Source organism: Lucilia sericata, unplaced genomic scaffold (genome assembly GCF_015586225.1).
Source record: "Lucilia sericata isolate MDLA Ls3-8-SP2 unplaced genomic scaffold, ASM1558622v1 Contig000390F_arrow, whole genome shotgun sequence".
NCBI lineage: Eukaryota > Metazoa > Arthropoda > Insecta > Diptera > Calliphoridae > Lucilia > Lucilia sericata.
Genome location: NW_023994408.1, coordinates 307,788 through 322,893, shown reverse-complemented (window position 1 = coordinate 322,893; position 15,106 = coordinate 307,788). Strand labels below are relative to the sequence as shown.

At 29.2% G+C, this 15,106-nt stretch overlaps 1 protein-coding gene across 3 annotated transcripts in view; it reads right to left on the bottom strand.

Annotated features, from left to right (window-relative positions):
• The window catches only part of LOC119604416 (protein sprint), a 288,645-nt gene that overhangs the window by 16,318 nt on the left and 257,221 nt on the right, over positions 1-15,106 (bottom strand). For all 3 annotated transcript variants that reach the window (XM_037956998.1, XM_037957000.1, XM_037956999.1), the window contains 3 exons: positions 3,275-4,691; positions 2,112-3,203; positions 1,863-2,051 (listed from right to left, as the gene is read on the bottom strand). In XM_037956998.1, the coding sequence (XP_037812926.1) occupies positions 1,863-2,051; positions 2,112-3,203; positions 3,275-4,691 (2,698 nt within the window). The remainder of the gene's footprint in view (positions 1-1,862; positions 2,052-2,111; positions 3,204-3,274; positions 4,692-15,106) is intronic.

Sequence of the window (15,106 nt, the reverse complement as noted above, 5' to 3'; positions counted from 1 at the left end):
TTTTCAATATTAAATAAATTATCATGTCAATGTTCCTCTATCAATTAATTAAAAACTAATAAACACTTGCAATTGAATATGAAATTGTGCATTTAAATTACGTCATCTGTTTATGAGACATACTCGAACCTATTGATAATGCATTAAGCGGTGCTTTTTTGTAATTTCTTTAATTAAAGAAAAAAGGAAAAAGAAGGGATTTTTGTAACTGCATAATTTTTGCAATGGACTTTGAACAAAAGTAATTTGGGGATTTCCCAAAGTTTAATTATTAACATTCTTTCTATGATTTCTCTTAAAATTTGACAAGTACACTTCAAACTATGCATTTAATTTGCTTCAAATCAAGGCGAATACTTCAAGGGTATTGTGTCTTCGCTTCGTTGATCACTGTGTCTTAGCTAAGAGTGTTTGAAAACAAAAATGCCACGATAAAACGTAGCAATACTGTATTGTATCATCGTTTACTTGGTTATTGTGTCTCTGCTAAGTATCTTTGAATGTATGGCAATATAAAATCGAAAACACTACGACCAATTTTAACAGCTGAACATCAGAGGAAGAGTGAGATGTTCCACAACTGCAACAATATGCGAAGACAAGTCCCGAACTTTGACAAACTATTTAGGTTTCGAGATTCATCACATTAGGATTATTACTTGCGATGAAAATTACAACTCGAAGCTTAAGATGCTCTATCTGACTAACCAGACAAATCGACACCAACAAAATGTCCAGAATATGTATACGGTCAAATATGGAAGCGACCAAAAGTTATAATAGCTATTAGAAATCATTTAGAAAGAAGTTGTTGCGAAGGTTTATATCATGGGATTATTAGTCCAGAACTCTCTTGTTGTAATACTATTTGTTTAGATCGATTCAGAACGCCTTCTCACATACGCTTCAATTCAGAATAGGGTATTCCAAATTGGGTTGCCAATATCGAATCGGTCTTAAAATATAAGCAGTTCTTTACTGAGGAAATAACTTTAAAAATTTTTGGCCGAGAATGAATCAGACTAAATATTATCGTTTATTTTTGTGGTGAGTGTTTTGTATTTGCGAAAAAATCCGATTAACGTTTGAACCAAGTGGTAAAGTTTGATATTCGTTACACTAAACTGGTCTACGGGGTAGATTTTGCTAATATTAAAAGGAAAACTTCTTGAAAGTATGTGTAATAGAGTTTTATATAGGATTTGGATCCTAAATAAATATATCTGCATTTTCATTATAAAAATTATCCACTATGATATTTTCTTGCCGGTTTCAAAATTTCAAAACCGAGGTGAGTTTTTATTTTCAAAATACCCGATCGAAATGTTAAGTGTTTCATGGAAATTTAAAATTAACATTAACTTATACAGTTCAATAACACAATGCTGTAGTTGCAAAATTTGATTGTCTCAAGTAAATTTATTTACACAAACAATATTTTGTTTATTTTATTTATAGGTCAGTAACAGAAAAATGCTGTAATAGCAACAGTTGTTTGTCTGACTTAAGAAATATGTATTTTTATTACATTTTGTTGTTTAAGGGTTTTTTGAACTAAATAAATATATTACATCGGCATATTTATAATTTTTTGTTATAAACAAAAACCAAGTATTTTTGTATTACGAAATAGTATTCAATTCAGACTATTCTACAGTTTATGCACTTAGTAAAGATTCCGAAAGTTTTAGAGAAGAGACGTTTGAGTCTAACATCTCTTTCTCCAAACGCTAAAAAAAACAAAATCCCAAAAAGACAGCACAATAGTAAATTTTCATTACCCAATGTCCTTTCTTTCCAATTTAATTTAAAAATAGAATTAAATACTTTTTGTTTTACTAAACGTATTTCATTCTACTTACATAAAATCTCTCTATCTCGTATACTGGGATTACGTAAAATTGTAGCATGTTTACCGCTCGACTTTTTCGGTTTCAATGTATCTTGATTATTTAAATCTTTGGTACTTAATTCTTCGATAATCGTATCATCTTCCGATAAAGCAGGGCGACATTTAGACAAGTGTATAGTATCGGAATTAATGGTTGTATCTGAAGCAAGCAAATAAAATTAACACAATATTAAATATTCTTTGTACAACAAATACTCACCGTCTTGAGGTATAAATGAATCCCACTGAGATGAATCCCAAGGTTCTGAAAACACTGTACCATCATCAGATTGAGCTGAGTCCAGACCATTAAAGAAACACTGACTAAGAGCATAATTACGTTCAACATTGTCGTATGAAGAAAGTCTGCATGTATTGTTGGGTCCATCGAAAGATTTTTGACTGCCATTATATTCATGTGATGATTGCTTGTGGGAATTTTGTTGTAACGCTTGTTGTTGCTGCTGTTGTTGTGGTTGCTGTGGTGGTGTTGAACATCTCACCAGTTCGGGTAAATTAAGATCGGGCAAACGTTTTGCTATTATCTGATGTATTGTTAAGGGTTTCTGTTTATTTTCTTTGTTAGCTTCACGATTTAAAGAATTTTCCTTATTATGATTGTCTTTTGTATTACCGCCCTCCTTCCATTGATCCGCCGAATCATAATCACCATAATAGTCGGCTTCATTTTCCTCAGCTTTACCCATAAACTCCCAACTACTATCCAGCTGCCATTGTTCAAAACGTCCTCTAGCACGTTTAGTGGGTTGCTGCTGTGGCTGAGCTACTTGAGATTGCTGTTGTTTCTTCTTTAACTCATCTAGACTACCGGCAATTTTTTCGATTTCTGCTGGCTGCAAGAGAGGACACATGGGCGTGCGCACAAATCCTCCTTTAGGAGGCTCTGAATGTCTATGATTAGCGGGTAGTAGGGGACCACGTTGTGAACGCCTTAAAATACTGGCTGTGGTAATGCCAGCTTGTTTTAGAGCATCTGCTGGTTCCGCATAAAAAGGGCTGCCTTGTTTGCTACGTGACACAGGTGTTTGAGCTGTAGGAGTGGTATCTCCCTCTGTTGTTTCTCCCTTAAAGACAGGATCTTCGGATAGAGATTGACTCATTAGGCCTGGCAAGATAAGACCGGCTCTAGAGCGAGGTTTAGACTCTTCAGAAAATTTGAGCAATTGTTGAGTATCAGATGTAGTCTCGTTTGTATTCAGAGAATCCGAGGCAGTTGTTGTCAGTGAGGGGCAAGTTAAAACGGCAGGTGTTGTTACTACATTCATGTTGTTGGAGGAAGAGGTAATTGTGGCTGGAATAGGAAATTTAATGGGATTAGAATAAAATGTAAAAGTCATAGTTATTTGATTTTTAAAAACTTACGTGTTTCAGCCAAAAGATCTGGTCGTTTTCCCTGCTGACCATCCGGAGGCTTAAAACTAGTCAGCAAACCAGTTCGATCACTAGGATCGTGTGACCATAAATCCTCATAATCACTAATCTTATCGTGTAAAGTACTGCGACAATATATTTCTGGACTCTCTAATATATCAGATTCCTGATAATGTTTCGATTCCTTTCTTAACTTAGATTTACGTGATTTACCACTAACATTGCCAGTTGGTGTACAGGGTGATAAAATTTTACGTTGACTATTTGTAGAATCTTTGCTGCTATGCGATTGCCAATGACGACTTCCTGTCGACGACCCCTGTGAGGATAAAGTGTCTTTACATTCTCCTTCAGGTGAAAGACGTTTCGAAAAGGTTTGGAACGTTGTGTTGGAGTTCATAACCGAGGTTAAAGCATTGTTAGCTGCTGGTGTGGTAACCTCCACAAATTGTGGTGTAGAGGGATTATCCACCGAAAAGGTAACCGTGGTAGTCACGGTAAAATTATTCGCCGAGCTAACACCATTAACATCAGGTGGTACAGGACTATTGGGGGATAAAGGCTTAGACCAGCGTAGCGGCGGTGCTGGCGGTTTCCTCAAATCGAGATTTAAAGTATTGGGCGGTTTAGGCCTTTGTGTTCTAATCTCTTGTTCTATGATATTTTTTGTAGAATTTTTAAAATTATTTTGTTGGGTCGTTAGATTGGACTTAAAAGTACTTAAATTATTTGTAGAAGTATTAATAATATCTGTGGCATTGCCACCTAAGCCTAAAACACCATTACGTTGATTGTTCATTTCCACAGGAGACATGGTTAAAATTACCGAATCTACCGATTCCGGAGACATTAGTTGCATATGCTGACCACCACTGGTGGTAAAAGAACTCATACTACTGGTTGTGTCCGAAGGAGTACCAGGACTAAATAGACCATTAACATTGGTAATAGGACTAAATAGTTTATTGCTGTGTGATGGTATATGGCCACCCGAATTCGAATTGCCGGAATTACTGAAAATCGTAGTACCCAAACCACTGGTTTCGGTCATGGAATTTGGTGATTTGGCATCTAAGAAATTAGCCTCTTGTTCGTTTTGTTTGGGGCTTGACATGGGATAACGCCAAAACTCCTGACCCAATAGAGCCAACGATGATAGTTGTTGACGATTTTTAGCTTCACGCAAGGCTCTTGGTAAAACCAATTGTACGGGTAATTCATCGCAACATTGGGCATAGTGGGCTATTAGCGAAGGTATGGAATCGAATTTAAAGCGAGAACTTTCCAAACATAAAATGCCTTCATTCGATTGTATGAGATAGTGTTCTATATAGGGCCCAGAATCTGGAGGTAAACGCACCGATACTGCCATTGTGTTGGGTTGACTGGAACCTCGTACTATGAAGTTCTGAAAAGAGAAGAAATATTGTAATTTATTAGCATTTCTTTTAAATATTGAGAATGTTTTATAGCGGTTATAATTTTCTATTTTAATTCTATAAATCGGGGAGTGTTGAGCATTTAGCTGTTTGTTTCTCTTATTTTTTACACCAGACATTTAGAGGATGCAAATCATTTCTTTGTACTCGATTTTTTTACTAGATAATGAACTAGTTTGGGGACTAGTTTGGGGACTATTCTATGAACTAGTCTCAGAACGAATCTGGGCACTATTATAAAGACAAATGTATGGAGTAGGCTATGGAATAGTCTTGGTACTAAACTATGGAAAAGTCGTTGGACTAGCCTAGGGATTAATCTATGGATAAGCCAATATGTTATGCTATTGAAAAGTCCGCTCTCTAATCAATTGACTCGTGTATGAAATAGTTCACTGACAAGTCTATAGACTAGACTATTAAATAGTACATGTGTACAAATCTATTGATTATTGGCATTATTCTATGGGATAGTAAAGGGATTGGTCTATGATCTAGTCTAGAGATTAGTCTTTGGACCAACCTAGGAATTAGTGAATGGGCCAGTCTATTTACTAGTCCCCTGACTAATTTGTTAACTCGTGTATGGAGCAGTCCACTGATTAGTGTATGGACTAGTCTATTATTTAGAACTAGAACTTGAACTAGACAGTCTACTCTTTACACTAGGTTGAGGAGGACTAGTCTATAGACTAGTACATTAATTAGTCTATAGACTATTCTATGGATTAATCTATGGGCTAGTCTAACTTATGGCTTATCTATTAACTGGTCTACAGTCCGGTATATATACTGTTCTATTAATTAATTGATGCAGTGGTCGATAGACTTTATGTATCGATGTGAAAAGGTACCAAAAGAGTTACAAAGGTACTGTATTATCCATATCTGATTTACACTCTATTATGCAATTATCTATCATATATGGGGAGCGAAAACCAACGTTAAATGTAGCGTTAAAAATTTGCTCATAAATTTATCACCATTTTTAACATAAATTATTAAATGTCCTTTTACGCATACCAAGACTGACCCCTAATAATAAAACACCAGAACTGTGATACCCTTAACACCCAAAGCACCAACGACGACGACAACAATAAAAGGTCTTAGCTTTTGTTATGTTTTGCTTTCCGGTCGAGACTTGTTCCCCAGATACGTGTTTTCGTATTTTCTTTTCTTCCTTCTTACATTATTATCATTTTTTTCTCATTCAGTAAAATACTTGATACATTTCTTTTTGTTAAATAAAAATGAAACGAAAAAAAAATTATAAAGAATAAAATTAATGTTTAAAAAGTGTCTGTCGTTAAAGCAACAAATACTTCAAATGTCTGTCCGTTCAACTTTTTTCTGCTTCATTTTTCGTCTTCATCTTTTACAATATGTAAAAATATTTTCTACGTTAAAGTTGCTTTTGGATTTTTTAACTTTTCATTGTGAAAATAAATTTTGTATATTAAAAACTTTACAGACACTAAAGTGTAAGTGGTTGGCTGGCTGCTTCATGTTACATAGTTACCGACTTTTATTCAAATTTCTTATTACAAGTCATTTATAGACAATAATTTAATCGCTTTTATAAGAAAAATAATGTTAAAAGAAATAAAATGTCCTTTTTCTTGGCATAAACAAAGATTCATACTTAAGTGTTAAATACATACTCTTGTTTAAGGTTTTAAATGTTTTCTTGTCTTTTGTTTTTTAATTTTTGGAGAATTTTTTATATTGAAATTAAAACAATTGATCATTGAAATTGTTGACATTTTTTGTATCAGGCGGTGGGTGGTAGATTTTTTTTGTCCAAAATTTTTAATTTTCTTTGTTGTTTGAAGTGTTTTTGAGAAGATGTTTAAAAGTGTTTACATACTTTTTCTATTTAATTAGTAAATTGTAATTATTATATTTTTATGCAATTAAAATTGTTTGTTATTTCTTTGTATTTAATGCTTAGATTTTTTTATTAACTTATTTATGTGAGTTTTATGCCTTAAAGATAGGCAAATGTTTTATATTCTTAACCTACTTAGGAGCCTTAGGTTAAACCCTAAAGATATGCAAGATTGCTTTGGATAATACAAGCACTAAAGTATGCTTTACAATTGTTTGGCAAGGTTATTTAATAAAAAACTGTTTACAATTTTTATGTACAATTAAAAAAATTGGGCAAATTATAAAATATGATAGGGATCTACGTTGGCCATGGTAATGTCAGTTTTAGAGCATCTTCTGGTTGTGCTGTTTTTAAACTCTCGGATGGTATTACCCTCTCTGTCCTTTAAAGCTGCATCTTCGGAACTAATGGCTACAGTTGGACCAGTTATTTTTAATCTTTTTGTTAAACATTTCAGTCTTAAATCACATGTAAGCCCCTGTCAAAATACTTTCCCTTTACTTCTCATTTTTCTTCCAAATTTCAATGAAATTATTAAATTTTATACATCTAATTTACTTGTTTTTTTTCAAAAAACTCACTCATATAAAAAATTAAATAAAAATTTGTTTTTATTACTCATATCTGTTCATGTTAAATCCCCTTTCATTTTTATTATATTATTTGATTTTGTTAAAAAGCCAACACAGACTAAAAAGGAGTCGAGTATATAATGTTATATTCTCCACACATAACAACTCTATAAAGGTCATAATGATTTGATTATGGTAGAATAGAGTAATATAAAATAGATATAGAGAATGGAGCAAACATACATACTTAACATAACAGAGTTGATAAAATTTGGTACTAAATTAGGTACTATTTTTAGAAACAAATGTTCAAGGGCTACTCTTAAAAAACAATACAAATAATTAAAATACAAATATTTTGAAAAATTTTAAGAGCTAGAGACAAATTAGAAATATTTTTTAAATGACGAAGGCAGATAGTACTCTAAGAAGTTGATTGATACGAAGGATCTCCATTTAGTACTTATGAAATTTAAAAAGGTACTTTTTTTGTTATTTGCATTAAATTATTTCATAATAATTTTACAATATTATATTTTTATCCTCTCCAAAATGTTAACAATACTTTTATGCACAAAAAGTACCATGTTTGCTCTAATATAGTACCATTGTTAAACAAATATAGTTTACCATCTTCGCAAAGCATCTAAATTTTTAAGGATGTGTATTTTATACTGATTTTAGTATAATACCAGATATCAGACATGGACGTTTCAGTACTATTGTACTTTTTACAGTATAATACTGCAACATATAGACTAGACTATATAATATTTCATAAAATAGTCAATAGACTAGCTCGAAGACTAGATTTACTAATGCATAGACTATTAAATCGACTGGCCCATAGGGTAGTAAATAGACTAGGAATAGCTAGTCAATAAAACAGTAAATATATTAGTCCATAGAATAGTAAATAAACTTGTTAATTGACAAGTTCAGAGTCAATAGACTAGTTCATAAACCATTCAAAAGACTGTTCAATAGACTAATCCATAGACTTGACAATAGTCTTGTCACTACTCTAGTTATAATAGTCAATCAACTAGTCAATTGTCTAGTCCATAAGGTAGTCAATAGACTAGTGAATTGTCTAGTCAGTAGACGAGTCAATAGATTAGTCCTTAGACTAGACCATAGACTAGCTTTACAAATCCGTAGACTAATACACAGAATAGTAAATCGACTAGTCCGTAAAATATTTAATCGACTAGTGTCTAACTAGTGCAGAGTCAAAAGATTAGTTTTATCAATTAACTAGTACAGAGCCTAGTCAATAGTTCAAAGTCTATTTAAAAGACTAGTCCATAGACTAGCGCAGAGTCAAAAGATTAGTCTTATCAATTGACTAGTACAGCCCTTAGTCAATAGTTCATAGTCTATTTAAGAGACTAGTCCATAGCCTTTTTTAATACTCTAGTCTACACAGTAGATATTCAACTAGTCGATATAATATTCAATTGATTAGTCCATGGGATAGTCAATAATCTTGTCATATAACTAGTACACAAGTTAGTCAATCAAATATACCCTTAAAAAGTCAATAGATTAGTGTCTAGACTAGTTAATAAACTTGTCAATTGAGTAGTGCGGTGGTTAGTCAATAGACTAGTCCATTGAATAGTTCCTAGATTATTCAGAAGACAAGTTAATATTTTGGTGTAGACTTGTCAATAGACTAGTCCATACTTTAGTTTTTTAGTCAATTAATTAGTTCATCAACTAGTCCATAGGACAGTCAATAGGCAAGAGAATAGATCAGTCAATAGATTAATTCATAGATTCGTCTAGTCTAGAATAGTTCATAGACTAGTCCATAGATTAGTCAATAGCCTAGTACCTAGACTAGCCAATAGACTAGTTCATAGCTATTGATTAGTCCATGCGGTATTCAATAGACTAGTGAATGAGCAAGTCAGTAGACTTAGTCCATGCAGTAGTCAATAAACTTGTCAAATAACTACACCAAAGACTAGTCCACAGGATAGTCAATGGAATAGGTCGTAGAAAAGTCAATAGACTAGTGTTTAGACTAGTCAATAACCTTGTCAATTGAGTAGTGCGTGACTGGTCCATAGACCAGTCCATAGAATAGTTCATAGATTATTCAGAAGACTAGTTAATGTTTTGGTCTAGACTTGTCAATAGACTAGTCCAGTCCATAGACTAGGTTTACTAATCTATAGACTAATCCACAGAATATTCCATCAACTAGTCCATAAGGTAGTCAATAGGCAAGTGAATCAGTCAATAGATCGTACATAGAATAGCTCATAGACTAGTCCATAGATTAGTCAATAGACCAGTTAATAGACTAGCTATATCAATTCCATTGATTACTCAATAAATTAGCCAAAAGATTGAAAAAGGACGAAAAGTAATTTTAATATAATAAAGTACTTTTTTTTTTTTTACAAAATTGGTACTATTTAAAAAATACATTTTCCTTGCCTGCTAGAATCTCTTCCTTTTCCAGTATCTATTTAACATGGTGGTCGTTTTCTGGCAAATGTGTTGTACGTGTAAAATTGGCTTTTATTTCAAACACTGTTCGAGTATATTCGTTATATATTTTTTATTTTTTTTCGCTTTTGGCAACTTTATAAAATGCAATCTATTGGAATGTGATTTTATTAGAAAAAAAAGAAAATCGAAGCGGGAACACACTGAAAAACAGCAAAACAGATTGTTAAAAAATATATAAAAAAATATAACTAAAATGAAATTCCTTTAGCATGAAGTATGACCGTTCGTCTCTATACTTGATTTAATTTCCGTTAACGATATTTTGGTTTGCTTTATGTGTTTTTTTTCGGTAAAAATTCTTGGAAAATTTACTACATTTTTTCTATAGCAGTTTGTCCATAAAGGACATTTTTTTCATTTTTTCTATATTGTCTGTAAATAAAGAATATTTAGCCGGAAATGCAATTTGTTTTAAGAAAGAAAAAAATTAACAAATAAATTGAAAATGTCTTAAATGATATTGGTAATGAAATAAAGAGCTTAAGAAATATGTCTTTGTTTAAAACTTCAACAAACGGAAATAAATGTTAGAAATAGAGAAAATGCTTTATTAAGGCTATTTATTGTAGTTGTATGTTTTACCTTAAGTAATAAGGATAATAAAAAAGAATTTAATTAAATAATAATGGGGAACATTAAGGAATTGTAGTAATATAATTTATTGCTAACAATATTTTACAAATATCAAAATAAAATTAAATTACTATTTGCTGTGGTCATATGTCTTTGGTGGGTTGTCCACCTGCAGCTATTTAATAAAAATTGGTTTATGAAATCATTATTATTTGAAAATTTTGTCAAGTAGATTGTAAAAACTATTTATGAGTAAAATATTATAAACTAAATGAGAATTGTATGAAATTGTTTATATAGCAAACAAACACTAACAGTTGATTCAGCTGTTAACTAGTTTTCAATCCATCGTCTAGTTACGCTCTGCTAAGGTTGCAGCGAACATAAAATTGTAGTGGTGGCAAATTGAGAAAAGAGAAAGAGTATTAGTGTTAGGACCTTATAGATACCCAGTAGCGGACGTTCAACTCGATATATGTTAATTTATAAAATTATATCAATCATGTTGAAGTATAGCGTCTGTATTTGCAAATTTTTTTTTTTTAAAATTTTTCACAAATTTTATTGCTTTTAATTATAGAGACTACAAGTTATCAGTAGTAGTCCAGTTATTTGCATTTAGAAAAGACTTATATGCAAATTCAAATTGTTTACTTTAAATATAATTTGTTTTGGAATTTATTCTATGCAGACATATGCGTATAGAACTAGAGAAAGACCAGTGCTGCAATAATGTGAAAATGTATGTTTGTTAAGAAAATTTATTGATAACATTTCAAATAATTTGTGCAAAACACTTGTAGTAAGTAGAGGGGCAACTAAATATTTACTACTTGTATTGCATTTGTACAAGGTCTAGTGAAGTGTTATGTATAAATTAAGTTCCTGGAAGAAAAATTTCCTTAATAGGATTGTTTGTATGTAAAATGTTTACACTGAGGTCTTCTAAATTTAGAATTGAAAGGTAATAAATGTAAATTTGATGATAGGAGAGATACTTTTACTCTTTACAAAGAGAAAGTTTCATCGAATTTTTTCCATAAAAATAAAAATTTAACAAAAATAATTTTTAACTACAAATTTTTCTATAAAAAGAAACATTAAACGAAAGGAAATTTTACTGAAAACTTTCTGTAAAAGGAAAATTTTAAGGAATTTTCTTAAGAATATTTTAACGAAAATTTTCTATAGGAAGATAATTTTAACGAAAGTTTTCCATAGATTTTTAACGAAAGTGTTCTATAGAATAATAATTTTACGAAAATTTTCCACAAAAAAAAGAAGAATTTTAACGAAAAATACAAAATTTTTAACGAAAGAATTTTCGACAATTTTCTATAATTGACGTAAATTTTCCATAAAAAGAAGATTTAAACAAAAAGGGGAATTTTATCGAAAATGTTAATAAAAAGAACGAAAATTTCCTATGAAAAATCTAACGAAAATTTTCTATAAAAATAATATTTTAAAGAAAAATTCCGATAAGAAGAAAATTTAACAAAGATTTTCTATAAAAAGAAAATTAAACGAAGTTTTTCTATAAGAAGAAAATTTAACAAAAATTTTCTATAAAAAGAAAATTAAATGAAGTTTTTCTATAAAAGGAAAATTTAACGAAAATGTTCTATGAAAGGAAAATTTAACGAAAATGTTCTATAAAAGGAAAAATTAACGAAAATGTTCTATAAAAAGAAAAATTAACGAAAATGTTCTATAAAATGAAAACTTAACGAAAATTTTCTATAAAAAGAAAATTTTAACGGACATTTCTATAAAAAGAACATTTTCTAAAAAGAACGAAACGAAAATTTTCTATAAAAAGAAAATTAAACCAAATTTTTCTATAAAAAGAATATTTTAACAAACATTTTTTAAAAAAAGAAAACTTTAACGAACATTTTCTAAAAGAATATTTCAACAAGATTTTTATAAAAGGAACAGTTTAACAAAAATTTTGTATAAAAAGAACATAATTAACGAAAATGTTGTGTAAAAGAAAAATTTTAACGAAAATGTTCTATAAAAAGAACATTATTAACGAAAGTGTTCTATAAAAGAAAATTTTAACGAAAATTTTCTATAAAATAAATTTCAATGAAAATGTTTTTATAAAAAAACAAAATTTCCTTTAAACCATATAAATTTCTTTGCTTTTGTCATCCTAGACGTATGATTTATATTAATATAATTTTCATACATAAACTACTAGACGTATGAGTAATATATAACAGTTTCAATAGCCTTTAGTAATGGTAGCAATATAATAGGATTTTGTATATGAAAAACTACTAACAATTGAGTTTAAATCTTATTTTATGACTTTATCACAACTTTCTAAACCTTCAGGCAGAAAATATACTTCAAACATAGTTCGTTTAAAAGACTTTGGCAATTTTCTTTTATATACAAAACTTATATCAATATTAAAAGCCATAATCTTATGGAAAATATATTTTATAAATTGAATTTTGCAGCTATACTAGACTACTGTTATTAAAAAGAGTCTTTGGAAAACTTTAAGTAAAATGCAGTTTTAAAACTACAAAATAATTTAGGTAAAGTTAGGGTTTTTACTTTAGAAATAATTTCAGACTTTGTTTTGCAAACAAATGTATTAAATAAGATTTGTAGGCTTTTTTAACAATTTGTTTAAAACAAAGATTAAAACTGTTCAATAAAGATAACATTTTGTTTTTAAAAATATCAATAACATAAATACTACAACTTAGTTTGTACAATAACAATATGGAGTTTAAATTTATAAGCTATAAATTTAATTTTATTATAGTTATTTTGAAAAATTAATGACTTTGACCAGCTCATACACATTTATACGCACAAAATAACGCCCACCTATTAAAAACATACACACACACTCTAACCTTCAACAAAATAAATAAAAGCCAACGTTAACGTAAAAGTAGTAATAGCGTATGTAGTAGTGTTTCTACTGGTAGTGTTGGTAACAATATCCGTTTTTGAATCTGTTAAACCGGAGGTAAATTACACATCACTGGACAGCAGCAACAACAACAAAACTCATTAAATTTATAAAATATGATCATCAAGACTCCCATAATATCCGTTAAATTAATTACAATATAAACAATTTAAATAGAAAACAAAATATACACACATGTTGGTTCATACATATATGAAATTTGCCAAAATAATTTACTTTGTTATACAAGATAAGTGTTTTTGTTTATGGATTTTGTTTATACAATATTTGTTTTTTATTGTTATATTAAACAGCAACAGCAAATATAATAATCATGATGCAAACAATAGATATTTCATTATTCTCTTTCTCTCTGAACAACAATTAACTGTATTTGCAAATGTATGCAATATAAACAAAACAGAAACAAACCATTAATTTCAGATTAATGCGCCTCCAAAGGCATTTTAGCATAAATTTCGGAAATTAAACTTCCACTACCTTTAACTCTATATAAATTTAAGACCATTATGAATACCTACTGTTTAACAACAACTACTCAACATGTTGTAGACTTTGTGGACACATACATACATATTTATGTATGTGTCTTTATGCTCCTACCACAATTGTGGCACATAATGTCAGTTTGCATATGACTGCCAATTTGTGACGCCAACAGTGGATGAGAACATTGACTGTCAAACAACAATATGATAAACAATACAATTTGTAACAATAAACAGAGAAGGAGAAAAAACAGAAGTAAATAAAAAGAAAATTTTAACGAAAATTTTCTATAAAAAGAAAATTTTAACGAAAATTTTCTATAAAAAGAAAATTTTAACGAAAATTTTATATAAAAATAAAATTTAACGATAATTTTCTATAAAAAGAAAATCTAACGAACATTTTCTATAAAAAGAAAATTTAAGGAAAATTTTCTATAAAAAGAGAATTTAACGAAAAATTTTCTATATAAAGAGAATTTTAACGAAAATTTTAACGAGAATTTTCTATAAAATGGAAATTTTAACGAAAATATTCTATAAAAAGGAAATTTTAACGAATATATTCTATAAAAAGAAATTTTAACGAAAATTTTCTATAAAAGGGAAATTTTAACGAACGTTTTCTGTAAAAAGAAAAATTTAACGAAAGTTTTCTATAAAAAGAAAATTTAACGGAAATTTTCTATAAAAAGAAAATTTTAACGAACATTTCCTATAAAAAGAAAATTTTAACGAAAATTTCCTTTAAAAAGAAAATTTTAACGAAAATTTCCTATAAAAAGAAAATTTTAAAGAAAATTTCCTATAAAAAGAAAATGTTAACGAAAATTTCCTATAAAAAGAAAATTTTAACGAAATTTTTCTATAAAAAGAAAATTTTAACAAAAATTTTAACAAAAATTTTCTATAAAAAGAAAATTTTAACGAAAATTTCCTATAAAAAGAAAATTTTAAGGAAAATTTCCTATAAGGAAAATTTTCTATTTTCTACAAAAAGAAAATTTTAACGATAATTTCCTATAAAAAGAAAATTTAAAGAAAATTTTCAATAAAAGGAAAATTTAACGAAAATTTCCTATAAAAAGAAGATTTTAACACAAATTTCCTATAAAAAGAAAATTTTAACGAAAATTTTCTATAAAAAGAAAATTTTGTACACTCTTATAAATTTTTGTTTAAATTTACACTATTTATTGTAGGTAACCAGACTCCTAGTATAATTAGTGTAAAAATACATGTCGAAAAATATTTAAAATTTTTAAACATATTGTATGTAAAAATATTGGATACAAATTTTGTATCTCTACCTATTATGTGTTTAAAAATGTTTAGCAACATTCCAAATTCATGTAAATTTAAATTTCTA